The sequence below is a fragment of the Talpa occidentalis genome, unplaced genomic scaffold, assembly GCF_014898055.3.
Source record: "Talpa occidentalis isolate TD23 unplaced genomic scaffold, MPIMG_talOcc4v2.1 talOcc4.16, whole genome shotgun sequence".
Classification (NCBI taxonomy): Eukaryota; Metazoa; Chordata; class Mammalia; order Eulipotyphla; family Talpidae; genus Talpa; species Talpa occidentalis.
Genome location: NW_023601653.1, coordinates 47,717,327 through 47,742,895, shown reverse-complemented (window position 1 = coordinate 47,742,895; position 25,569 = coordinate 47,717,327). Strand labels below are relative to the sequence as shown.

The 25,569-nt window shown below is 53.7% G+C and overlaps 2 protein-coding genes across 3 annotated transcripts in view; one reads left to right on the top strand and one right to left on the bottom strand.

Annotated features, from left to right (window-relative positions):
• Nucleotides 1–1,611: 1,611 nt before the first annotated feature.
• Nucleotides 1,612–9,929, top strand: TMEM106C (transmembrane protein 106C). 2 transcript variants are annotated; one of them, XM_037514157.2, is made up of 8 exons: nucleotides 1,612–1,684; nucleotides 2,186–2,439; nucleotides 3,325–3,388; nucleotides 3,858–4,017; nucleotides 4,102–4,242; nucleotides 4,700–4,749; nucleotides 5,213–5,266; nucleotides 6,081–9,929. In XM_037514157.2, exons 2-8 carry the CDS (start codon nucleotides 2,253–2,255, stop codon nucleotides 6,175–6,177), a joined length of 753 nt encoding a protein of 250 aa, XP_037370054.1. In that variant the 5' UTR covers nucleotides 1,612–1,684; nucleotides 2,186–2,252; the 3' UTR covers nucleotides 6,178–9,929. The 2 variants fall into 2 exon arrangements, with proteins under 2 accessions (XP_037370054.1, XP_037370055.1); XM_037514158.2 differs by lacking the exon at nucleotides 1,612–1,684 and adding an exon at nucleotides 1,727–1,788.
• A 685-nt stretch (nucleotides 9,930–10,614) lies between these two features.
• The window catches only part of COL2A1 (collagen type II alpha 1 chain), a 30,944-nt gene continuing 15,989 nt past the window's right edge, over nucleotides 10,615–25,569 (bottom strand). Inside the window, exons 19-54 of the mRNA XM_037514156.1 lie at nucleotides 25,075–25,173; nucleotides 24,736–24,780; nucleotides 24,548–24,646; nucleotides 24,330–24,383; nucleotides 23,932–24,039; nucleotides 23,531–23,584; nucleotides 23,352–23,450; nucleotides 23,145–23,198; nucleotides 22,634–22,732; nucleotides 22,246–22,299; nucleotides 21,850–21,903; nucleotides 21,465–21,518; nucleotides 21,204–21,257; nucleotides 20,999–21,043; nucleotides 20,709–20,807; nucleotides 20,408–20,515; nucleotides 19,907–19,960; nucleotides 19,543–19,596; nucleotides 19,147–19,200; nucleotides 18,708–18,761; nucleotides 18,288–18,395; nucleotides 17,697–17,750; nucleotides 17,201–17,254; nucleotides 16,372–16,533; nucleotides 16,055–16,162; nucleotides 15,704–15,811; nucleotides 15,324–15,377; nucleotides 15,062–15,169; nucleotides 14,528–14,581; nucleotides 14,269–14,376; nucleotides 13,938–13,991; nucleotides 13,456–13,563; nucleotides 12,809–13,097; nucleotides 12,217–12,404; nucleotides 11,671–11,913; nucleotides 10,615–11,195 (exon numbers count right to left, since the gene is read on the bottom strand). Coding sequence (XP_037370053.1) covers nucleotides 11,049–11,195; nucleotides 11,671–11,913; nucleotides 12,217–12,404; nucleotides 12,809–13,097; nucleotides 13,456–13,563; nucleotides 13,938–13,991; nucleotides 14,269–14,376; nucleotides 14,528–14,581; nucleotides 15,062–15,169; nucleotides 15,324–15,377; nucleotides 15,704–15,811; nucleotides 16,055–16,162; nucleotides 16,372–16,533; nucleotides 17,201–17,254; nucleotides 17,697–17,750; nucleotides 18,288–18,395; nucleotides 18,708–18,761; nucleotides 19,147–19,200; nucleotides 19,543–19,596; nucleotides 19,907–19,960; nucleotides 20,408–20,515; nucleotides 20,709–20,807; nucleotides 20,999–21,043; nucleotides 21,204–21,257; nucleotides 21,465–21,518; nucleotides 21,850–21,903; nucleotides 22,246–22,299; nucleotides 22,634–22,732; nucleotides 23,145–23,198; nucleotides 23,352–23,450; nucleotides 23,531–23,584; nucleotides 23,932–24,039; nucleotides 24,330–24,383; nucleotides 24,548–24,646; nucleotides 24,736–24,780; nucleotides 25,075–25,173 — 3,342 coding nt within the window. The 3' untranslated portion in view covers nucleotides 10,615–11,048. The remainder of the gene's footprint in view (nucleotides 11,196–11,670; nucleotides 11,914–12,216; nucleotides 12,405–12,808; nucleotides 13,098–13,455; nucleotides 13,564–13,937; nucleotides 13,992–14,268; nucleotides 14,377–14,527; nucleotides 14,582–15,061; nucleotides 15,170–15,323; nucleotides 15,378–15,703; nucleotides 15,812–16,054; nucleotides 16,163–16,371; nucleotides 16,534–17,200; nucleotides 17,255–17,696; nucleotides 17,751–18,287; nucleotides 18,396–18,707; nucleotides 18,762–19,146; nucleotides 19,201–19,542; nucleotides 19,597–19,906; nucleotides 19,961–20,407; nucleotides 20,516–20,708; nucleotides 20,808–20,998; nucleotides 21,044–21,203; nucleotides 21,258–21,464; nucleotides 21,519–21,849; nucleotides 21,904–22,245; nucleotides 22,300–22,633; nucleotides 22,733–23,144; nucleotides 23,199–23,351; nucleotides 23,451–23,530; nucleotides 23,585–23,931; nucleotides 24,040–24,329; nucleotides 24,384–24,547; nucleotides 24,647–24,735; nucleotides 24,781–25,074; nucleotides 25,174–25,569) is intronic.

Here is a 25,569-nt window from a genome sequence, read left to right as displayed (position 1 = left end):
TGATAGTGAAGACTGAGCTTGGCAAGTGGTTACACAGCTGCAGGGCAATCAATCTTCCCCACAGGAGAATGAGAAGACATGAGGTTGCAAGACTTCAGAAGTCTCCAGCTTCCTTTCCCATTGCCAACCAGGCCCCTCATTCACCTGTTCAGAAGTTCTCTTTTCCTCCAATATCATCTTTATTAACTGCACATATTTAATATCTGCCTTTACTTCCTTCTGCTGTAGGCCACAGCTCAACCTGGCAGTTAAGCACAGAGAAACCCAGTTTTTAAAAAAGTGTTCTCTATATCAATGTTGATTCTCAATGATGTAAACTGAAATTTAATAATGCCATATTGCAATTAAAATAAATAAATAAATAATAAAAGAAAGTGTTTAACACTTTAAGCACGCACTGCTGTGTCTACGAGTATGCATGTGTGTGTAGGAAACGGTTATGTGTCTTTGTACCTCAGCATCTACATGGATCTGTGCTCAAAAAATACTAGAGCGGGCCTCCCTGGTGGCGCAAGGGGTTAAACACCGCACTATGAAGCTATCCACAGCCTTGGTAACACGAGTTCCATCCCTGGCCGGCCAGGGAGCTACCCACATGGCGCAGCAGACCTCTCCTGACTTCCCCGCTGCTCCCCTCAGCAGTGTTTTTCGGTCCATCTACCTGTTCTGCTCCCCACCTTGTCTCTGGTGAGTCCTCTTGTTATAGGACAGGGAGAGGGGCAGCCCAAACCCTGCAAACCTGCCTATTCTACATGGGTTCTGCCATCCGCCGCATCAACACAAAACATAGGAGACTTTAATGGGAAGGAACTTTAATAAAACTAGGAAACAACACAGGTAAGGCAAAGAGTCTAGTTTCTAAATGAAGCACCCAAAGTTACCCGTCCCCTCGTGGGTAAAAGTCCATCCATATGGGAATGGCGCAGAGCAAGGCCCCAAAGCCTGCTACAAGTCTAAAGCATCTTCCAGTGGGGACCCACAGAAAAGGGTCACAAACAACCGGACAAGCCCGGAAGGAAAAGAGCAAAATTAACATCAAGATAAAAGCTGCCATTGTCACCTCCCCACAGGTCTCACCCACGTCTGTGTCACCCAGTCCACAACCCAAAGACAAGCGCAGTTTCTTCACGTGTCTCTAGGCTCCATGCGCCTCCTCCAGTTCTCCTGGCTCCATCCTGCTTCCTTCCTCAGTCTCTTCTCCAGCTTCTCCTCTTCCTGCTCAGCTCCACCCTCCCTTGGGTGGGGCAGGGAACCTGGAACTTCCCCCTTTCCTGGGGACCACCCTGTTACACTCTCACCCCCCCCACCCCCACATCTCTGGCCTGTACCCCAGCTCTTTTATGTTTGCATAAATAAATAAATCTTAAAAAAAATACTACAGCATGGCTTTGGCTGCCACGGGCCCTCCCTCCTACCAGCCAATGAGACACTCCACTCTGCAAATTTAACTGGAGTCTTCCTCAGCATTTTAGAAGGGCACCGAGATCCCTCTCCCGCCCCCAGTTCCCTCCTCCACACCGCTGGGGGGCGCTGCTCCTCAGGGTCTCTGCTGCCCTCTACCGATGCGGACAGCGAAGAGCGCACGCGCGGAAGCAGCCGGTGTTCACCTTTCTCCCCCTCCCCCCGCCTGCTTGCCATTCAGCGCGTGCGCATTGAGTGTGTGCAGCTCGGAGGACTGAGGCAGGTAAACCCCGAGGCGAGCAGGTGGGGGAGGGGGCGAGGCGGGAGAGGAGCTGCCGGAAGTTCTCGCCCGGCAGGTCCAGGGACGCTCGCGTTGGTTCCTGCGTGGTGGGTTTGAGAGCGTCGCTCTCTGCCATGGCGCTGCACCTAAGCCTGCCCCTCCTCTCGGGACTGGGGGCGGGGGGCGGGGTGGGCGGGATGGGATCTTTCAGGCCTGTTATTGATTTGGTGCCTATTGTTTATCCAGGAAGGTTTTCTCGAAATTACAAAGTTTGCAAATAGTGCATGGGAAGGGGCGAGGCCAGAGCAGGTGGGGATTGGGCTGCCCCTAGTTCCAGGGCGGCGAGGAACTAGGCGGGCCCGGGCAGCCCTGTGCCTTCAGCTGTATGTGGAGGGTAAGGAGCTGCACCAGATGGGCTCCTGGCAGAAGTTGCGCAGGAATTTGGGATCCATTCAAGGTGGCAGTTTTGTCATTTTTCTGTTTTTACTTTTTCTCCTGGCGCAGTGTCACCACCAACATGCCCACACTTGCCTCTGCATCTAGGACATGACACAAGAGGCACATCCAGGCCATGGGGTCCCATCACTCTGCCTCTGCTCATCCCCCTTTCTGCATTCGAAAGAAAGAAGATAACAGGGAGAATTTGCTGGCTGAGCGAGAGCAGGAAGAAGCCATTGCCCAGTTCCCATATGTGGAGTTTACGGGTCGAGATAGCATCACCTGCCTCACATGCCAGGGGACAGGCTACATTCCAACAGGTAAGGATTTTGGGTCATTAGGGGAGGGCTGACTTCCCTACAGAGAATCCCAAGGCACCCACAGGCGTGTCTCTCAGACAGAGCTTTTGTTCTAGGCGCTGATGCCATAGTCATAGTGTCGTCAACAGGACCAGCTCAATGACTTGATAAACTTGGGCAGGTTCCACAACATATCTTGGTCTCCTTATATTTAAAACCTTCCTTTTCTTCATTTCTACACTTTTGTTCTTTGTTTTCCTTGGTTTGGGACATCCGGTTTGCTCAGCATGGTGGGTGGGATTTGTTGACATGCCCTATTCTTTATTTCTCTCACTCATTAGACCTGGCATGGCTCGGTGGTGAAACTGTCTTGGAAGCTTCTTTTCCAGGAAGCAGATAGTGAATTATTAACACCCTAAGGTCTGAAAAATATATCAAGAGGGGAGAGAAAAACAAATGCTTGTTTAGTTGTAGGGTCATCTGTTAACACGCAGAAAGTCTTTAGATTTAGATGGAGAATCACAGAAATTTAGAGCCGCTCAGAAGTTTAGAAACCAATTCCAGAGGTTTAGAAATCTATTCCAAAGGTTTCATAATACAGATAGGAGAAAGTAGCCTTGAGAGGTCATGACTCACCAAGGCCGTGCAGTAAAGCCAGAACAAGAGGCTAGATTTCTCAACTTCCATATCATTGCTCTGGCAGCTCTAATAAATGCTTTATGATTTGTGACACACTTTGTAGATTCATTTTGTTTCATATTTATTACACTCAAAATGTGAAACTAGTGTCTTGAAAATGTCTAATTCCAGACAAAATATGTTGTGGTGACCTGTTATGGGTTATAAAGGAAAGTGCTCCCAGCCCGAGATTCAGCTTACTACAGTAATTGTTTGGTTCTTTTCTAGAGCAAGTAAATGAGTTGGTGGCTTTGATCCCACACAGTGATCAGAGATTGCGCCCTCGGAGAACGTGAGTTACCTGCCTCTCTTTTGTTAACACCTGCTTCAGTGCCTCAGCCCTTTTATATGTGTGAATGCCACTTAGTTTTTTGAAAACTATCAGTTCTTACAGATGTCTTTGCTCAAGCAAGACATCTCTGCCCTGTCACAATCTGGGGGAGGAAACTTGGAACTAGAAACATTCTGAGGTGCAAGTAAAGGAATTAAATTGGGAGGAATGGAGAAGAGGGGTTTTCTGGAAGGCGAGGAAATGTTTCTCTCCGCACAGCTCATCTCTTCAGCTTCTTCCCAGGTTGTTTACTGGATTCAAATGGGTCTAAAAAGGCTTCTCTCACTGCACTCATTCTTGACTGGCTTGTGGTTCCTGGCTTTTAATACTTTCCTTGCCCTCTGGCCTTTGCCCAGTTTTGCATTTAATCTTGACTTTTGGATCTTGATATCTGACTGCCTGGATTGGTCATGTGCTGTGTCATTTGCAGTAAACAGTATGTCCTCCTCTCCATCCTGCTCTGTCTCCTGGCTTCTGGTTTGGTGGTTTTCTTCATGTTTCCACACTCAGTGCTTGTGGATAATGGCGGCATCAAAGTGGAGAAAGTCACGTTTAACAAGCAGGACTCCCTTGTCATCCTGGCCATCACGGTAAGACTGGGGACCTCAAGTCCAGGGGTGTGCATCTGCAGGCCGAGGCCACTTATTCTTGTTTCCTCACCTGCTCTGATTCAGGCCACCCTGAAAATCAGGAACTCCAACTTCTACTCTGTGGCAGTGACCAGCCTGTCCAGCCAGATTCAGTTCATGAACACAGTGGTTGGCACATATGTGACAACTAACATCTCCCTCATTCCACCTCGGAGCGAACAACTGGTATGCTTTTTTTTTTTTTTAGGATACTTGTCCCACAGACCCAAGAGTTAGGGGCTCTGGGAATGCTGCAGCCTCATTACTTTCTTTTTCCTTTCTTCATTTCCACTTATAAGAAGCGTTTGATGAGGAACACCTGACAGCATTTGTAATTTTGAAAAATTAGGGGGATGTCAGCTAACATTTAAGTATTAGGGGAACAGAAAAATTCATAAGAGAAAGATTTGCTGCATATCAAGAAGAGGAGAAGAGGTGGTATGACAGTGTGAGGCCAACATGTTGGCCTTCTAACAGCAAGAGGTTGGAAGCATTTGTTAGATGTCTAGAGTATATCAGGGGTAGGCTTGGGGAAATATGTTGTATGGGATGGCAGAAGGCTCCTTGGTCTCTGGATTGCTAATAAAGTACTGCCTTGTACAGCCTGCTTGGCCACAGACTGACTCTGTCATCTTATTTGCAGGTGAATTTTACCACAAAGGCTGAGATGGGGGGACTGTATTCCTATGTGTAGTAAGTACAGTGTTCGCTATGTGTGTAAAAGGGATTGGGTAGAAGGGATTCCAAATTGTACTCACCCAGTGGGGGCTTTTCTTGCTGTACGTCCCTGCCTTTGGCCTGTGGGTCCTTTAGCTTTGCTTGTTTGGACCTTTATTGGTGGAACATGTCATTTGATACTCTGAAGCTGACTGCTGGGGCATCAGACACTAAACCACTAGGAACATTACGAGACTCCAGCATTTGTATGACAGTTTGAAAAGATGACAAGTATGATGTGGGAGGATGGAAGGACACTTGTCAGGGAGCAGAACTTGTTAACCTACACAGCATTCTGGTCACAAGGGTGGTGGGGGGGGCAGGGGACACCCCAGCAGGGCTGACTGCTTTGTAGTTTTGAGGTGTAATGCAGTGCTCTGCTACTAATTCTCCTTTTTCTCAAATCAAACTGACTGTTTCTGTATTTGCTGTTTGGTAGCTTCTTCTGCACGTTACCCGACATCCTGGTGCACAACATAGTGATCTTCATGCGGTATGTCGCTCCTCTTCCTGCTCCCACAGCTGTCAGTCATGTAGGCTTGCTGCCTTTGCTTGGCATCCTTTGGCAGGGACCCCTAGCCAAAGAGGGGACACCTGAGAGCTTCTGGTTTCAGATGTGGTAGAGATTTGCTGTCCTTTATACGTATTTGCACAATTTACAGGTCACCAGATTCAGTCTTATCCATGAAATGAAATCTAGTTTAAATGCATTATAGTCCCTTTAGAATCCTAATAAGATCAATAGAGAACAGAAAAAACCTTCTTGAGGTGTCAATGCTGTGTATTTGGCCAGAATTAACTCAAGCCACACAAATCACCACATGCTGTGGGTCTTTAGGGCGCCTCCTGGAATCGTGACTCTTACAGTTGCAGGTGATGAGGACCTGCTGCAGACATTTGAACTCTGACAGTCTAGAGATTTCTCAGCCTCAGTACTATTGACATTTGGGCCAGATAGTGCTCTGTTGTGGGGTTTGCCCTGTGCACTGGAATGTTTAGCAGCATCCTTGTCCACTAACCACTAGATGCCTGCAACACTCTTCACCTCTTCATCCCCTCATTGTAACAACCTAAAGTGTCTCCAGAGGAGTCAAGTCCTCCTTAGTTGAGAACCACTGACTTAAGGTCACCTCACGTCTCAGGATCTCTGTGGCTACGGGAAGAACCTCTGACCTCCTGGTTATGTAACCATGAAGGGCTCATCTGAGATGTGTGGATATTGTTGCCTGAACGAGAAATTATTTGGGTATTGTTCTTGCTTATTTCATCAAAACCAGAGTTAATTCTTCTTGGTTTCTTTTCCCTAGAACTTCAGTGAAGATTTCATACATTGGTCGTGTGACCCAGAGCTCCTTGGAAACATATCAATATGTGGATTGTGGCTCAAATTCCACAACTATTTAGAAACTCTCTTGGTTCTCCCACAGCAGTGCCTGTCAGGAGAGACCCAGCACCCACACCTAGGACCTGAGTTTCCTACCTGCCGCAGGTGGTACAAGTAGAGGAGAAATTGGTTCTCTTAGTCCCCAACGAACATCCTCCTGTCAACTTGAGAGGAGAGTTCATCTCTGCTTCACCGTTTGTGTTCCTCAGAACCAGCGGAATCACTGCCCTGTGCCTGGTGTATTTCCAGTAAATAGGCATTCAGAGAAGGTTTGAAGAACTTAATTTAGCTGTTTTCTTGGGGTATTCTAAATGAAAACCATTCCATGGTTCAGGTTATCTGACATAGAGTGACTTGGAGATTAGACGTTAAGGTGGCAACAGAACTGTTATTGGGGCCTCATCTCCACAGAAGCAGCATCAGGGAGGGAACATTTGAATACACAAAGAAGAAAGCACAAATATATGTATTTTTTAACATGCTCCCACACCCAAACACCTTGGAATTAAAAAAAAAAAATACTTTTTTTCTCCTGTAGAAAATTAACTGCTTTTACCAACAGGAGTCTCTGTGGGGCTTGATTAACCCTTTATCCATTGGCTGAAACATGGATTGGGGATTTGGTAGAAAAATAAACCCTGCTTTTGATTTATCTCTGTCTCCACTGACTGGCTGGATGTCTTAGGCACCTCTGGGGACTGTGGATTAGTCACGTGCTAAATGGGTCGACACAGGCTGGGACAGGGTGTAATGGAGCCCAGGTGGTACTGCCCGGTGAGCTCCCCTCCCAGGAAACAGCCTCCTGCCAAGGCAGCCTCACAGTTCCCCATCGCCTCTCCTGGCAGCCTCTCCTGCTCTTCCAGAACGGAGTACTAATGCCCCCTGGAGGTTGGGAGAGGTGGGGCGGAGATGCCTGTGAGGGGGAGGCAGTGTTTGTCTGAGAGGAGTGACTGCCCCCACCAACTGGCTGTAGTCCTGATTAAGAGGACCTGGTTCGAGTTTGAAAGTTTCTTGAACTCTCCACCCTCTCACCCACCAACAAATAGACTCCAGCCCTATGCTGGTGGAGGATCTAATTGGGAACTTGCGCCTGAGCTGGGCTCCAGCTTCTTCCCCAGCACTGGGTCTTCAGAAAGCTCTACCAGAGCAACAGATGGTGGCAGGAGATGTGTATTAGTTTTGATCTGCATTTTTAATATCTGCTTAATTTTTGCACTCTAAATCTTCAAACAAAGGTTAAATTTCATGACTGACTGATAACGCCGTGATTGAGTAACCCGAAAGCTGAGGATTAAAAACTGAGCTTCAGTGTGACACTTCAGAACAGTGTGTTCCTGACAGTGATGCCTGTTCTGTGTGTGGAGAGCAGGACATCAGCACTGAGCTAAAGCAAATGTGGACCGTTTCTGAGAATATTGCCATAAACAAGACCCCCTAAATTCATGTCCACACTGCTCTATTTTCTCTTTAGTTTTCCCACTCTCCAAGTAATTTCTAACATAGTTTCTATGTATTTTTGAAAAAGTTACTTATATTCTTCATTTTTAAATCATTTTGTGACATTTGCCTCAGTGGCATTTCTTCTCAAGATGACCTTAAAATCCACCTATGATATTCAGAGGACAATTCTATTTATTAAACATACAATAAGCTTGCTCTTATAATGCAGTGAATCGTCGTTCTTGTTTATATCCTTAGCATCCCAAACTGCACTTCATAGTTTTATCATGTGATCTGTCAATTCTTGAACAACTCCCTAGAATTTGCTTTCAACAACACCAAAATAGAAAGAGGGAGGGGTCGACTCAGGGGTCATTGCCATCACTGTTGTATTTCTAGTGAATTGAGATAGGGAATGAGTGTGTTTCTTGAAGGTGGAACCTCGCTAGAGGTCTCTCCACTATGGCTTCTGGCTTAGTCTGTACTCTGACCTCTCTCTTGTCCTCAAGGCAGTTAGACTGCTTGGGTAACCTGCTTAAAGAGGTGCTTCATACTATAGAAGTCATGCTTCAGCTACGGAAATCTTTGATTTGCTCATTTACTCGTTCCAAAAAAAGTTTATTGAGTGCCTGCTGTATGCCAAGGATTGCATTTTCTGTTGTGTTTTGTCCAGTGTCAAAACTAGAAGTTTATAACACCATCACAACCCTTTGATTATTACCAGGCCCCATATAGGCCACAAATTACTTCCACCATACATTCTGCTATGTTATAGGGAGGAGAGGAAATTACCTCTTATCCCTCTGGGTTCTTTGAGGGCTGGTCAAATAACCAAATATCAGATTTATAGGGGAAAAAAATTACATGAATGGGGAATCTATAGAAGTGAGTTCTGAGGTCAGTGAGGAGAAATAAGGATATATAGTCTGAGCTAAGGAATGGAAGTAGGGACATGGGACTTTGGGAACAGAGGAGAGGAATTCATGACAGCATATGCTCTGTAATCACATGTCCTACCATTTAGATGTTTCTCTTAGAGGGAAGTTAGTTCTGGTAAAACCCTAGTTCTGAGTAATACCCCCAATTGTCGTTCTTCCTCTTCCAGATCTCAGTTGACCTCACCTCAAAATAATCCACTTGCCAAGGTGACATGTCTTGAGAAGTCCTCTTGGCAACCTCCTGGGAGGCCTGTCCTTCCTCACTTCAAAACAGGATGCCTGGGGTCCTGGGTCAGCTCTCACAGGGATTCTCGACCCAGGTGTGAAACTATAAAAGGAGTCTGCCTATTTGTAAACTCTGACTTTAAGGGTCCCAAGTATTTTCTCTGGACGAAACAATCCTTATCTTTTGCCTTTATAAGTAAACCACTTTCATCGTTTCCACAGCACTTTCTTCCTTTGCTTGTTCAGATGGGGAAACTCTGCCAGAAGTTGTTCTGTGATTTACCCAGAGTCCAAGGCAGTTGAGCAAGTCTTAGTGGGAGCTCAGACTCCTTCCTCGTCATGGATGCTGGTCACTGCCATTGAGATGAAGCTCCAGAGGAAAAGGGCCCCGAGGGAGACCTCAGGTAGTGAGCCACTGGGTCCTGCTGCGGTCAGGATTTTATCTGAGGATATTCTCAATGGTGGACGTTCTACCTTTCCTGGGGCATCAGTGATCGCAGCAATTAATAATGAACCTCATCATCCCCACAGTCCCCTCAGGGCCAGGGAGAGCCAGGGAGTAGCTCCACGCACACAAGGCTGTGGCCAGGTGCCCCAGGCACGGGGCTTCCTGCTCCATCCCTTCTCTTCCGTTGAGCTCTTTTTTTCTAACAGAGAAGTCTATTACCTAAGGCACAGCTGCCATTACTTCTAGGTTTACCAGGTCCCCAGAGTGGGTGGACCGTGAGGATCACCTTAATATTCTGGTACAAATGGAAATTCCCTTACAAAAACCTGAACCGAAGATCATAATCTACAATGTGCCAGACTCCACGGCTCTGTGCCACCGTGGGAGGGGTAGTGAGCTGGGAGCGGTAGGGGCCCTGTGCTCCTTGAGTGTGGCTGACAGGTGGGAACCAAACTCACACACTGCGATTTTATTTTGTAATCTGCCCAGTTCAGGTCACTTAGGGGAGAAAAGTCCAAACTGAGAAGGGGGGTGAATGGACATCAGGTCAGGTCAGCCATTCAGTGCAGAGTCCTAGAGTGAGTGGGATCGGAAAGTACTTGGGTCCTTTGTGTTTGCAATGGACTGTGATGTTTCTGGGCTCAGGTTTTTATAAGCACTACAAAATTCTTTGGCTCCACCTATTGTCTAAGAAAATGTTTTCATAAGCATCTCAGCCCCTCACCAGGGCAGAAGGAGATGTATAGCTCATTTTTGCCACACACTGGAAAGCAGGGGACCCTGATGGTAGGGGGAATGGGAGGCTATCCATTCATAAGCCTGGTGCTCAGATGAAGCTTTATGTGCAGGCCCAGCAAGTGTGGGAGGGGGGCTAGCGGGGAGGGGGCAGGAAGGAGAGATGTGGGTGGGGGAGGCTGAGTGTCTATCATTTCCACCTCTCCTTGACAAGTCTTGCAGATCACCAAAGCTGTAACTGTGTGCACTTACCACAGGCCTGTAGGATGGCTGCTCCCTCTCCCCATCCACCCCATTCCCCCCCAATCCCCCCCCACTGCCCCCACAACAGTCCTATCTCTTCATCAAGCAGGATGCCCCCACACTGTGTCCCAGCCCCTGAGCTCAGAGCACGTCACTTCTCTTGCACTAGCCTGCCCCAGAGCTGTGTTCTGTTTACTCTGGAGAACAGCCACCCCTCATTTGTGACTTCCTTCCCAAATCTTGGTCTAGGGGCCCAGTTGAACCCTCATTTTCACACAGTGCCACAGTTTACAACAAAGAGGCAGGTGTGAGGCTTCAGTGCCCTCCCTCTTGGCTGAAAAGTTAACAGAGGTTTTAAGATGCCATGTGGTCATGTCTATGGAATCAAGGACTCATGGAAAAGAAAGAACAAAGCACAAGTCAATATATACTTTCCAAGAATTTTTTTGTTTTTAATATCAATTGATGTTTTAAAAAATACAGAGGTGATTGACACAGAATAGCACCATTGTGTAGGACACACAGTTCCTACGCCCAGCACCTGAAGGGGGTTTTCTTGCCTGGGCTGGAGGGCAGTCACTCAGAGGGCATTTGACTTGTACCAGTTAGTTTCCTGCCTCTGCCTTGACCCAAAGGTCTTACAGGAAGACAATAAATAAATAGAACACCGAGATTTTATTTTGCAGTCTGCCCAGTTCAGGTCTCTTAGAGACAGAGGGGAGAAAAGTCCAAACTGAGAGGGGGGTGAATGGACATCAGGTCAGGTCAGCCATTCAGTGCAGAGTCCTAGAGTGACTGGGATCGGAAAGTACTTGGGTCCTTTGGGTTTGCAATGGATTGTGATGTTTCTGGGTTCAGGTTTTTACAAGAAGCAGACAGGCCCTATGTCCACACCAAATTCCTGCTCAGGCCCTCCGATGTCCATGGGTGCAATGTCAATGATGGGGAGCCGTGAGGTCTTCTGTGACCGGTACTCGATGATAGTCTTGCCCCACTTACCGGTGTGTTTCTAAAGGAGAAACAAAGGAGTCACCATTCAGTGAGTTCCTGGCCCCCCAGGGCTAGCTGCCCAGGACCCCCAACAACTTTACAACATCGTAAAGCGCAAAACATACTTGGGGCTCCCTCGACGACCTCTTGACTTGCCAAAGCCCTCTCCACTTCAACTCCTGTCCTCCTACACCCTCCCTTTTCCCTCCTTCCCCCACCCCACAGTGAGTGCCCACAGTGAGCCCCCACCCGTGACCATCCTGTAAGCCATATGCATTAAGTGAACTCTCCCACAAGAGTCACTAGACAGGCTGGGCAAGTTCTTAATTTCCCCTCCTCCAGGGAGTGGAGAAAAGCATGCACCTGTCTGTCACCCATCACTCTCTATGTCTTATCATCCCTCAAACACCTCTGATGACACCATCACTAAAATGCCTGCCTGAGCCCCAGGCCGCTCATTTACTGAGCTCATTTCCTGAGTCAGCCCAACTCACCGTGCAGCCATCCCTCAGGACAGTATACGTGAACCTGCTGTTGCCCTCGGCCCGGATCTCTACGTCATTAGAGCCCTGGATGAGCAGGGCCTTCTTGAGGTTGCCAGCTGCCTCGTCCATGTAGGCAATGCTGTTCTTGCAGTGGTAGGTGATGTTCTGGGAGCCCTCCGTGGACAGAAGTCGCAGGAAGGTCATCTGGACGTTGGCAGTGTTGGGAGCCAGGTTGTCATCCCCATAGCTAAACTGTCAGGGCAGAGAGCGTAGGCATGAGGCCCAGGGGGGCACTTGGTGGGAGGGCTACAGGGGCTGCGAGTGTCCAGGGCGCAGAGGGGAGCAGGGAGCTGGGGGGCATTTTCCCTTCTAGGGAAGAAAAGACCTCTTCCTCCATCTCTAAATGGGGGAAAAAAAACACTATTCTTCCTCTTGCTATCCTCTTAAGTCCCAGAGAAAACTGGTGATAATGTGGGCAAGATACTGAAAATTTCCAGAGAGAAAGAAGAGGAAGATTTCGGGAGCTACCCCTGGCTTAGTGCGACCAATACTCACGTGGAAGCCACCATTGATGGTTTCTCCAAACCAGATATGTTTCCTGTCTTTGCTCTTGCTGTTCCACCAGTTCTTCTTGGGAACACTAGCCGGGTTGGGGTAGACGCAGGTCTCACCAGTCTCCATGTTGCAAAAAACCTTCATGGCATCTAATGTGCAGCCCTGGTTGGGGTCAATCCAGTAGTCTCCTGCAGGGGGAGAGGCCACGCCCCGCAGAGTCAGTTGGGCATAGACTCCCTAGTGGGGCAGGCCTCCCTGGGAAAGACAGACGCCAGGAGGCGCAGGGCAGGCCTGCGGCCACAGTGGCCTCATGATAGGGAGGGTGAGGGGCCCAGGAAGAGGAGACCTGGATGGGCCACGCCACGTGCTGGGCAGGGGCACAAGGGAAAAGGGCAGGGGCAGGGCCTGCCTGGTGGGTGGCTCTCCATCCTGCAGTCGGCTCTGACCCATCGCCATGGCAGGATGGGAGCCGGGGCAGCGACGTCTTTGTTGGGACATTGAGGAGCCGCTAAAAGCTTCTGGGGCTGGCTCTGCCCTGTCTGCTACTGAGGTCTGAAAGGCTGGGGTGGGGAATCCTGGCCCCCAAGCTCACCGCTCTTCCATTCAGGGTGACAGAGCTGCAGGTCCCGGCAGGTGCGAGCAGGGTTCTTGCGGGAGCCCTCAGGGCTGCGGATGCTCTCGATCTGGTTATTGAGGGACTTGAGCGTGGCGTCTACCTCGGCATCGTGCTGCCTCAGGGTGCCGCCTGCCTGGTCTGCCCGCATATACTGCAGCGGGTCGGGGCCCTTCTCCCTCTGGCCCAAGCCAGCAAAGGCAGACATGTCAATGCCAGGGCCAGGGGGACCTGGAGGGCCAGGGGGTCCAGGATTTCCAGGAGGACCCTATGACAGGAAACAGAGAAATCAGGCGGGAACTGTGGAAAGATGTCCCTCCTGCGTCCACCCCCATCTGCTCAAATGCACTAGCAGGTCTTCTCCCTGGTCCCGTGTGGGTGGGGGGGGCGTGCAGCAGCTCAGACAGAGAAAACCCAAGCACCTTCCCCCTCCTTCATCAGCCCCTCTCTTCTGTTTCCCAACAACAGTCATGGGGCCTCCAAAGCCCAGGGGAACCCCAGGATAAAGGATAGCATAATCATGAACCGCAGGCTGATGCCCTGATCGAGGACCCCAGCACCAGGGGGCTCAAGTCTCCCGGATGCTATGGACATCACAACAGCAGGGAAGGAACCAGGACACTTACAGCGGGGCCAGTTTCGCCTGAACGTCCACGGGGGCCAGGAGGGCCAATGGGGCCAGGGATTCCATTAGCACCATCTTTGCCAGAGGGCCCAACGGGGCCGGGAGGACCCTGTAGACAGGAGAGAGGTGGTGAGAAAAGAGCCGTCAACACTGGGGAGGTCAGTGAGGAGCTGGGCTGGGCAGCTGGCCGCCCTGACAACACTAGTCCCCTGCCCCCCACTGCTCACATTTCTCAGGGAACCAGGCCCCCAAGCTTCTCCTGGCAAACACCATTTCTGGGGAGTCTGCTGGCAGCCAAGGGCTGCTTTCATGTTCCTCCCCCATGATCCCGGGCACTTTTCTGGCCATGGTCACACCAGGCCGGGCCCACCTCTGCTGCTGAGGGAGGTGCCCAAGTCCAGGGCTTCCCACAAGCAGCGATGTCTCCCCACTGTCAGAGCACCTGGTAAGCAACCTGTCTCCATCCCACTCACACCCACTTACTCTAGGGCCAGAAGGACCGGCGGGACCAGAAGCACCTTGATCTCCAGAGGGACCCTGCGTAGAAGGAAGAGCAAAGGTCGGAGCTCGGCACAGAGCAGGCTCCATCTCCAGGAAGTGGGGGCCTTTCTTAAATATGTATATTCTACATCTTGGGAGGTGGGGGAGCAGATGCATGTGCCACTTTCGTTTCCTTTCCATTTACTCCTCCCTCCAACCCTGACAAAGTCCCAGAAATTTTTTAGGGTGATGCCAAGATATCTTAGCAGCAGAGGAAACTCAAGTGGGCTCTGGGCAGGGGGCCTCCTGCAGCAGTACAGGCAGCAACACTCACAGGGGGACCAGGCAGACCCTGCAGACCCGTGAAACCACGGTGTCCCTTCAGTCCCCTCTCGCCGGCCTCTCCAGCTTCTCCTTTGTCACCTCGGGGACCTTGAGGACCCTGGGAACGAGACAAACAGACATGGGTTGGGCAGCTCTGCCCACAGCAGGCGTCCCCTGCTGGCCTCACCCGAGCCAGGAGTCAGCTCCCACAGTGTGTCTGCCCCCATGCTTGCGCGTGGGGACCCAGCACAGGACACTCAGATACTCACTGGGATGCCCCGGGCTCCAGCGGGTCCGGAGGGTCCCATGGGGCCTTGTGCGCCCTATGAGGAGAGAGAGCAAGCTGTGTCAGAAAAGAGCAGGGGCAGAGAGGGCCCTCGGGCACCTGCTCTGAGCAGGGCACTGCCTGGACCAGGGGCGCCTCCAGGCAAGAGGCACAAGGGGGAAGACTCCTAGCTCGCTTGGCAGCTCTCCTCACTTCCAGTTTTTACTGAATTAAGGATACTCACATGAGCCTCCCTAGTGGGAGTTAAGCACAGTGGGGTTAAACACAGCACTGTGAAGCTATCCGCAGCAACTGCAGCATGAGTTCGATCCCCAGCCAGCCAAGGAGCTACCCACATGGCGCAGCAGACCTCTCCTGTCTCGCCCACTGCTCCCCTCAGCAGTGTATTTCATCAGCCTGTTCTGTTCCCCACTCTGTCTCTGGTGAATCCTCTCACCCCCTACACCTCTGGCCTGTACCCCAGTTCTTGTATGCATAAATAAATAAATCTTTAAAAAAAAAAAAAAAGGATACTCACAGCTTCTCCTCGGTCTCCCTGCTTGCCAGTTGGGCCAGCGGGGCCAGGAGAGCCAGGGGGCCCAGGAGCTCCAGGAGCACCCAGGGGACCAGTCTCACCACGATCACCCTGTCAGGGAAGAGGTCTCAGGCTCAGAAAGAGTGTTCTGTCAGAGGCATGGCGAGAAGGTCCTTCCAAAGTGAGATAAGCCTCTGCCCCCAACCTGCAGACCTTAGGGGGTATCCTCTCTACCCCACCACACACAAAGACCCCAGATATTCACCTTCACTCCAGCTGCACCATCTCTTCCAGGGGGGCCATCAGCGCCAGGGCTTCCCTGTGCAAGGAAACAAGACACAATGAGGACTGACCCACCCATCTCCTGCCTCAGAAGTCCTAGGTTGGCTCCCTTTCATCCAACAGCTTTGGAGTCAAAATTTTCTCATGGAGCTTCCTCTGACTCCCTCCCCATTCACCAGGTCGTAGTGTCTGTGCCCCTATTTTGCCCATTGCGGCTCTCCCATTGCACCCAGGCAGATGGGCCTACCGACCCACCCTGTCATTCCCTTCTCCAGAGAACCAGGATGTGGCCTGACTGCTGGCACAGAGATCAAGGGCTCCCCTCCCCAGGAAGGGCCACTCCATGGTGGGGCCACTGCTCACCTCTCGTCCAGGTTCACCGGCAGGACCAGTCAGGCCAGGAGGACCCACGGGGCCAGGGGGACCTCGGTCTCCAGATGAACCAGGAGCCCCCTGTTTACCAGGCTCGCCCTGAGGGATAATGACAAGGTCAGTGAATGTGCACCCCAAGTACCCCCGCCCAGGTTCCACTCATCCCTTCCAGGGAAAAGCTGGTGATGGGTTGGTTCTGAGGGTACCAAGTGGAGAGAAGCCTTGGGGTGTGGTGCAGCTTCTGCAGAAGGCGGGCAAGTGCCCCAAAAGTGAAGAGGGAAGAGCTCTGCCAAAGCCAGGCTGGGCCGGGATCACCTAGAGGAGGAGGCCCCCATCACTCACCGAGGGGCCTGGCAATCCGGGGAATCCTCTCTCACCACGCTGCCCAGGCAGTCCAACGATGCCCCTCTGCCCAGCCAGACCCTGGGGACCTGGAGGACCATCAGGACCCTAGCAGAGGAGAGATGGGGAATGAGGACGGACACGGGTGGCCGGCCTGAGGCCGGCTGGACTCCGGGGAGTCAGTGCCCTCGGAGTGTACTTCCCTCTGCACCGGCCCCCCTCCCTGAATGCCCACAGCCTTGCTCCCTCCCACTCTGCCCAGTGAGCTCAGAAGCCACCTTGACCCTGAGCTGGCCAGGGCCTGATGAGAGACTTACTGAGGGACCGTCATCTCCAGGCTCTCCCTTCTCGCCAGGGGCTCCAGCAGGACCTTGGAGACCAGGGTCACCAGCTCGGCCAGGGGGTCCACTGTCTCCTCGAGCACCTTTGGGGCCATCTTTTCCAGAAGGACCAGGTGGGCCAGGGGGGCCAGGGTTGCCCTAAAAGGAGCAAATGTAGGAAGTGAGAACTCACCTCTCCTTCCCCATCCATCCAGGCTGCTAAAGCTGTCGGGCCGCAGGGACAGTGGCTCCCCCCTAGGGGCTACTACCTAGACCCTTCACAATGAGGGTAGCTTTACCCCCATCTTTCCTCCCATATCATCACCCTCGGCAGCCAGCACTGGCTTCTACAACCCCACATGCTTTGCTCTTTCTGACCTACTTGGGATCCCTCCTGCCTCCTGGAACAGCTAGAACCGTGCTACTCTGACTGGCCCTTTGCAGGTGGCCAGGTGAGTGGCCAGCAGCCTCATCAGCTCTGTTCCCTCCACAGCAAACTCCCTGAGGGCAAGGTGTCCACAAGTGGGCCAGGAACACACAATGTGCTCAAGAAATGGGTGTCCATGATGAAGGCAACGGTGTAGCCCCATGCTCGCCGCGGAGCTGGGAGTCAGCACGGGAGGCGGACCATGGCCAGCAGCGGGTCACAGTCCTGGTCCCCAGCTGTCCACAGGGGGACAAGCCCTCCCAGGAGTGAGAAGAGGTAAAAGGGGTGGGAGAGGGCTGGAGCTCTATTGTGGAGACTGGTGCATCCTCTCCCGCCTCTGCCTGCACCTCCCAGGCCAGGAGTAAAGCAGGAACAAGCCAAGTCAGGAGTGTCACTTACATTAGACCCTGGCGGTCCGACACGGCCGGCAGCTCCAGGGAATCCAGTGGCTCCCTGTGTGAGAAGAGAAGAGGCCCTGAATACCTCAGGCCCTCAGGAGCCCCAAGAATCAAATGTGTGGAATCACGCTGGTGTGGAAAGGGGTGAAGGGCTGAGGGTTGCTGAAGAGGGACAAAGGGTGGAGCTGGGTGTGGTTAGGGGTTGGGCAGCTGCTCCTCTGCTTCCCATTCCCACCAGGGGTGCTGGCGGGGGCACCCGTGCTCTGGGGAGCTGAGGAAGGGGCTGCGCCGGCTGGAGCCCTGGAGCCCTCGCCATCTGCCCTGATGGGCTCGGGCTGGGGCCAAAGCAGGACTGAGAAAGGAGGTGGGATAAATCCCGGCACGTGGCTGAGTCTGTGGCCAGGTCTTCATCGTGAGGCAGGGGCTCAGGGGAGAAGTTGTGGCCCTCAAGCCCCCTGCACCCCACATGGGTAGCCATGAGAACACGCCTTACTTACCGGGGGACCCTGAGCACCTCGGGCTCCCTTAGGCCCAGTCACACCAGTGGGACCCTGGGGAGGAAAGAGGAAGACAGTGAGTCCAGAGGAAGGCCTGTGTAACCCCACAGTGCGCTCCTGAGAGCTACCAAGATGAGTTTCTTGGCACTAAAATCTCATCTTGGAGAGGCAGGTCCATCACCATAGCCAACAGGAGACCTGTGTTCTAGGAGAGAATTCTAGGCGATCTTGCGAAGAGAAGCCCCTCAGCACACGCAGAGCAGACAGGCAGGGCTCCTGTGTCCTGCCCCCCAGGCCCAGCCTGGCCAGGGCACAGGCTATTTTGTCCTGGCTGTCCGTCCTTGAGACACTGTTTTTGCCCCCTTGCCTCCAACCCCTGACCCCCGCCACACACACACAAGATAACAAAAGCCAATTTAACTAAATTTCTCCTTCCTGCAGTCTCTCCCGCTGTGGCAGCTACAGTTGCAGGCTCTGGACTGCTAGATGGAGGGCCCTAAACCCAGGGGCGTGTCCCCAAGCTTCTGAGCCATTTTCAAACTGTCCAGTCCACAGGGGCCCTCATCCTGCCCGTAGCTCAGCTCTCCTCACCTGAGGCCCAGGAGCTCCGGAGGGACCCTGAGGACCTGGGGCACCAGCATCGCCTTTCTGGCCTGCCTCGCCTTGCTCGCCCTTGGCACCAGGTTGGCCGTCAGCTCCCTGTCCCAAGAAGGAGGAAATGGATGAGTCCGAGGCTCCAGAGGGGCCGGAGGCTGTGAGTGTGTGTATGTCTAAGTCTGTGTGAGCATGTATGGTACGCATCCACCCTGGGCCTCACATGAGAGAAGAAGCTAGACATAAGAAAGGTTTGTCACCCTGCTGTGAAGGTGTGGAAGGAGGAGAGGAGAAACTATGTCCCTTCTCTTTAAATCTTGTCGCTCACTCCCCAACAGGCTGCAAGGTGCCCTTGGGTGCCAGGTGAGAGGCTGGCCTGAGTGCAGAGGTGGGAGTGGGGGATACAGAGATACTTACGGGGGGACCAGCAAATCCAGCAGGTCCGGGGGGTCCAGTCTCTCCACGCTCACCCTGTGAGATAAGGGAGCCCGAGAGAGGTCAGGCCCTGCTCTTGCATGCTACGGCTCCCTCCTGCGAGCCCAGAGCCCTGCTGGCCCGGCCAGCCCCCTGCATGGTGACCTTGAGAGAAGGTTTCCAAGGGTAGCCTTTGAGAAGCTCAGTCTTGCTTAAAGGCGGCCAGGCCAGAAAGCCCCTCTTGGTCAGAGAATCTGGCGACCCAAAAGACCTCCATTCCAACCCTATTATTGGGGTGGCACGCCTCCCCTTTTCTTTCTCATCTCTCTCCCCAACCCAGACCCAGAGACAGGGAGGGGCCAGTGTCAGAGCCAGCAGGGTCAGGCCAAGAAGGCCCCCAGGGGCCCGGGGACAGAAGCAGGCTCAGGAAGCAGACACTCACCGGGGCGCCACGAGCTCCAGCTGTTCCTGCAGGACCAGGAGGTCCGACTTCTCCCTAAGGGGGGGAGGAGGGACAAGAGCCATGAATGAGGGAGGCAGGGTCAGAGTGGGGCCCCTCAAGAGCAATGGCTGGGGGCTCTGTATCCCATCTCTTTCCATAGCTTGTTCGTTCCTTGTGGCTCAGCCCACACGTGCACCTGCATCAGGCCTTTGCTGGAAGGTCAGCCCAATGGCTCTACTCATGGGGCCAAGAAGACCCCCACCCTTACCCTGTGAGCCCCTGGTAGGCAGGAGGGTGAAGTGGTGTGGAGAAGAAATAGCAGTCTTTGGCAAAAAAGGAGGAGGTGGCTCAGTGGGGGAGGAGAGACAGAGAGAAAGAGGAGGAGCCAAGACTCACCTTCTCTCCATTGGCACCGGCTGGGCCAGGGGGGCCAATGGGACCAGTCAGACCCTGAAGAGAGAGGAGTGCTAAGTGAGGCACAGAGTCACACCAGGGACCGTGGAGCCCAGCAAGAACTCTGAGGGCCCACACCCAATGAACCTTTGAGCATCCTCCCATGGCTCCCCAGGACCCCTCTCACCAGGGGGCCTCAGTTTGACAGGAAAGTCCCTGCAGTTGTCCAGTCCACACAACTGAGACAGGACCAGGGACCACTCCTAGATACTGCCCCTCTCCCAGAGCGCAGGGCTGGAGGCTGATAGAGTCCCCTGCCTCTGTCCCCGCCTCAGTGCCCAGGGACCTGCAACCAGCCTCCACTTACTCGTCCACCATCCTTTCCGGGGGCTCCCTCGGGGCCTTTCTCACCAACATCGCCCTGTGGGGTGAAGTAAAGCAGGTTATTTCAGGGGGGCACTCAAAGACCCCCTTTGCCAATGCAGCTGACCCCTGGCTGGGTGAGAACTCAGGGAGTTCTCCAGGGGAGCCCACACCCTTCCAAGAGGGATCTCTGTGCTCAAAGGCTGAGTGGTCAGGCCTAAGGGGAGCATGACAAGGGCAAGCAGCGAGAGTGTGTCACTGACCGACAGCCTGAGGAGGGCACCTGTGCCTCTGATCATATACCACACTGCAAACTAACCTCACCCCAATACAACATAATACATAATTAAATGAAGGGGAAAAAGAGAGCTCTAGAAAGGAGTCTCCAAGTCCCTCAAGGAAAGAGTAACTGGGAACCTCACCTCCAGCACTGTGGGGGGACAGTGGGGTGGAGAAAACTGATTAATGCAGTTAAGCCAAGAGGCACCTTCCACCTTATACTTACCCTGTCTCCTTTGGGTCCGGCGATACCAGCTGCTCCCCTTTCACCAGGCATCCCCTGCAGACCTGGAGGGCCCTGAGCCCCAGGGGGCCCAGCTGGACCAGATGCACCCTGGGAGGGAGAGTGGGAGTCTATGGTGACAGCACCCTGCAGGGATCCTGGTCCCCCAAAGCCCCTTTCCTTCTGTCTCATCTTCCATTCCTCCCTCCTTCTAGTCTTCACTCCTCCTGGGCCTCCTCCCTGCCCAGCAGGGCCTCCCTGGACTGTGCCGAGGAGTCCTGCCAGCAGGTCCAGCCTCACTTACTTTGGGACCATCAGTTCCAGGAGTGCCAGGGAGGCCACGGGAACCCTGGAGGCCCTGGGCACCAGGAGAGCCACGTTCACCTGGGAAACCACGTTCACCCTGTAACAGACACCAAGGAGCAATCAGGCCAGAGAGACGGGAGAATCCTGGGAACCCAAGGAGAATCAGGGGGTGGGGGACAGAGGGGAGCCCCAGCATCCAGGGCAGCTGCACTGCTGGGAGGCGTCGGCAGAACCGCACAGGGGAGCAGGCCAAGGAGACCTCCCAGATGTGACCCACAGGATACTCACCCTGGGACCAACAAGGCCAGGTGCTCCAGCTTCGCCAGGAACACCCTGGGGAGCAAAGAAGACAGTGAGAGAGAGCAGAGGCTCTGATGTCCAGGACCCCCGGATACATGCCCCTCCCACTGGGGGCTGAATCAGGTTCCATCCATGGAGAACTCCTTGTGCATCGGAGACCTTCCTGCGCAAGTTCAGAGAGCCCTGTACTCACCTGGTCACCTGGTTTTCCACCTTCACCTGGGGGACCAGGAGGGCCAGGAAGTCCCTAGAAGCCAAAGTAATGTGTGTTAGCCAGAGAGTGAGTCTGCTGCCGCCTGGCAGAGGGCAGACGCAAAAGGCAGCAACAAAGAACACCAGGGGTGCTGGGAAACCCCATTTCCCTGGCCCATGTTAAAATGGGCCCTTCGCTCAAGCACCTGCTGCTGCCCCAGAGAGCCCTGGGGTGGGCAGGGACTGAGGTCCAGCCACCTACCTGGAACCCAGATGGTCCAGGAGCACCCTGCTCGCCTCGTTCGCCAGCAGGTCCCTGTGGAGGAAAATAAAGCAGGTGAGCCAGTGCTCCAGGGAACCTGAGGGCCTAGCTGGAGGGACCCAGAGGGAGAGTGGGCCGGATACCTGCCTGCACTGTCCAATCCAGGTGCATGCACACCTTGCTTTTCATGCACTAATGCTGCACCCCTGACCACCAAATCTGGGGTCCACACCGCCTCCTGGGACCCCTCCCTTGGCTCAGGGTGGGCCTGGTGTCATGGGTCAGTCCAGATCCACACCCATCATTGCGTGGCCCTGAGGTCCCCCTGCCTCCACCTCTTGAGCCTCTGCCCACAGGGCTACCTGAAGAGGCTGTTGGTACTTACAGCGGGCCCAGGAGGTCCGGCAGCACCAGTCTCACCATCTTTGCCAGGAAGACCCTAGAGGAGAGAGAGAAATGTGCTATGATGACTTTTCTTCTATTCACAGAGTCCCCGGCTGGGCAGGCATTCGTTGTGGCCCAGACTGCCACAATCCCCCGCCTGAACTCCAGTTCTCTCCCTTCCTTTCTTTCCTGGCCCCCTCCTTTTCCCTCAGTCTTTCTCAGTGAGGGAGCCTTCCCCATTAGTTGCTGCTAATAGCAACTCCTGAGGGGTCCAGAACAAGCACAAGACCCCTCACCACTGACTGGGAACCCCAGGGTCATGCCATGGAGACAGCCCCCACCCCCCCGACAGGCGCACAGCCGACACCCAGGTGTGGGCGGTGGGAAGGGTACTTACTCTCAGGCCAGGAGCACCGGCCAGTCCCTTCTCACCAGCTTTGCCAGGCTCACCCTGAAGGAAAAAGTGCAGCAAGATCATGAGGTGGAGGGTCTGGCTAGAAATTCCGTCCTAGCAGACTGGGTTTGGAGCCATGGCCTGACCGGCAGCAAAAACTACAGCCAGTGTCAGCACCTCTCTTACACTCAGAGGTGTGAACTGACAGGACTGCCCCAGGAACCATGCCAGGGCTGTAAGGAACCTGGGCTTCCCCAGGTCAGGAGCTCTCCTGCCACGGAGCCTGGCCTCCTGCTCATCACTGCCCTCGGGAGGGCCAGCCCTCTCCCCAGGGGCCAGGGAGGCAGGCAGCACCCTGTGGAAGGAGATGGAGGGGCAGCTAATTACTTACATTGGCACCTTTGGGACCAGGGAAACCCATGACACCAGGCTGCCCACGAGCCCCCTGAGGGCCTGGAGGTCCAGGGCGCCCATCTTCACCAGGGGCTCCCTAGAAGAGAGGACGCTATTCTCAGAACATGGACACAGGGACCACATCCATCATCAAGCAGCCACCGTGTGCCTCCCGTGTGGCAAGGCAGGACAGGGTGCAGGCCGGAGACTGGCCGAGGTGACACCAGCAGCCATGTCACACACTGAACCCATCAACGACAAAGTTAGAAGTTTTGCCCCTGAAAGCGATTCTAGGCTTTGTCTTCCCCCAAGGAAGGACCCAAATGTACAAGGCAGGTGACATTTCAGAGTTCATAGGCCCTGCACAGACCACACCTGTGCCCTGATACCCACCATCTATCTTTCTCCCCAGTTCCCAAAATTCACAAGCTTATCCCCCAACTCCTCTTTTCCCCTCCCCTCGAAGAGAATCCCCCATCCCTCCCAACAACCCCAGATATTGGACTTACAGAAGGACCAACTTTGCCTTGAGGACCAGCATCACCAGGGCGCCCAGTGAGACCCTTTGTTCAGAAGAGAGAGGAAGATGGTTATCAGAGCAGCCCCAGGAGCCCAACCCTGGCAGCACAGGGTTGGAGCGGACAGACAGGGAAGGGTCTGAGGGGTCTGTCTGCTTAGAGTCTGAAACCCAGGACAAAGGTGGCTGCACTACTCACCCGGGCTCCAGGAAGGCCAGGCTCTCCGGGACGACCAGGGTCGCCATTAGCTCCCTTGGGGCCAGCAAGGCCGCTGGGCCCACGTTCTCCAGGGGCTCCCTACACAAGAGAAGACAGGGAGTCAGTGGGAGCCATTTGATGAGGAATATAGGAAGGGACCCAGCCCCTTCCCTACTCACCTTGGGACCTGCCAGACCATCTTGGCCTGGGAAACCCCGGTTGCCAGGAGCACCCTAAGGAGAAGTGGGGAAGAAGCAGGGCATTAGAATAGTCCCTGACCCCACCATGGCTGCAGGGATCCCAACCAGATGCTTTCCCCATAACCACAATTTCTGTGGAGCAATAGATTGGGCCTGCAACAACCTGAGATATTAACTCTGAGGATCTTTCTGGGAAGGAGCTCAAACCATTTTATGTCATCCTGGAGATGGGGAGACAAATAAGAAGGGATCCTATCTCTAAGGCAGTGAGTGGAGAAAGGAGGAGTATGAACTCCAAGAAGGCCACAGGACATGGTGAGACACAGAGCCTCAGGACTTGATTTGCACATTGAGGTGAGGGGCCCCCGCTACACACTTACTCTCTCTCCGGGGGGACCAATAGGTCCAGCACCGCCAGGCTCACCACGAGCACCTCTTTTGCCTTCTTCGCCAGCAGGACCAGGGGCTCCTTGGGGGCCTGCAGCGCCCTGAAACCCAGTACAAAAGAGAAAAAGTGCATATTCACCTGGTCTTAGAACTTGAGCAGAAAGTGGCCTTAACTTTCAGGACTGGGGCACTTGGGGAGAGCAGAAGTGGCCCAGCAGGAAGAGAGAAAGGGTAAAGTTTAAACTGGTTAACACTAAGAAAGGAGGGTCCTCCCCCATTTTGTCCCCTTCTCTGGCCATAACCTGACAGGCCCCGGATTAGGGGGTGGGACTGCGGAGGAGATGCACAAGTAGCAGCAGAGAAAGACAAGGGCTGAAGAAGAGATACTCACAGGTTCTCCCTTGGGTCCTTGTTCACCTTTGAAGCCAGCAATACCAGGCTCGCCCTTAACAAAAGAGAGGCAGGTCCTCACACTGGGTTCTTTCCACACACCCTGCCCCCACCTCCTCCACCCAGTGCCAGTGGAGGAGACTGGTGTGAGTGAAGGCAAGATGTGGGTGTTGACTCCAGGAGAGCCAGTGGGTCTTGCAGTTAACTCTGGCCTCTTACCGTCTGACCTTTCGGGCCTAGAGGACCAGTTGCTCCTTGAGGACCAGGGGGACCACGGGGTCCGGGGAAGCCAGGTGCACCAGCGATGCCAGGAGCACCCTGTCAGAGTGAGCAGAGGTAGACATATCAGCAGAGGGTGAGGAAGGACTGACCTCACCTAAAGGAGCAAGTCCAGAGGCAATACTCACAGCAGATCCTTTGGCTCCAGGAATTCCGTCAGCTCCAGGGTTACCCTAAAAACAAGAATGGAGTCATTATAAAATAAGCAGCAAAGAACAAAACCTGGCCACCTCCCAGTGTTCCTGTGCCCCAGCTCCAGGGGCAGCCACTGTCCATTCTGGGCACAGCCCTGCTGCGATGCAGGGAGAGGACAAAGGGAGAGCTGCCTCTAATGGTCAGTGCAGGGGTGGGGCGAAAGATGGCATGAAGATTTGGTGACGGGGCTCCACATCCCTCATAGTTAAGCACGTAGCAAATTGCCAGGGCCAGAGACCACAGACCCTCGGGAAGAGCAAAGCTGCACTTACAGAGGCACCGGCTGGCCCAGGGGATCCAGGAGTTCCAGGTTCACCCCGGGGACCTTGAGCACCTTCAGGACCACGAGCACCGGTAGGGCCAGCTTCACCCTGGGCAGAGACATGCAACGGGGATGGAGTGAGAAGAACATGGAATGTGAACCTCTCACAGGTCCGCACAGCAGGGCCCATGCAGGCTTACACACCCACCCTGCAGGTGATCACCAATCTCCCCACGGGGTCCCTTGACAACCTGCGGCCCCCTACCTGACGACTCCACTCTCCATCCCCTCTCTACCGTAAATCACCTCAAGCAGGGTTTCCCTGTTGGCGCAAGGGATTAAGCACAGCACTGTGAGACTATCCACAGCCTCTGCATCATGAGTTCGATCCCCGGCCAGGGAGCTACCCACGTGGCGCAGCAGACCTCTCCTGGCTCACCTGCTGCTCCCCTCAACGGTGTATTTCTGTCAATCTGCCTGTTCTGCTCCCCACTCTGTCTCTGGT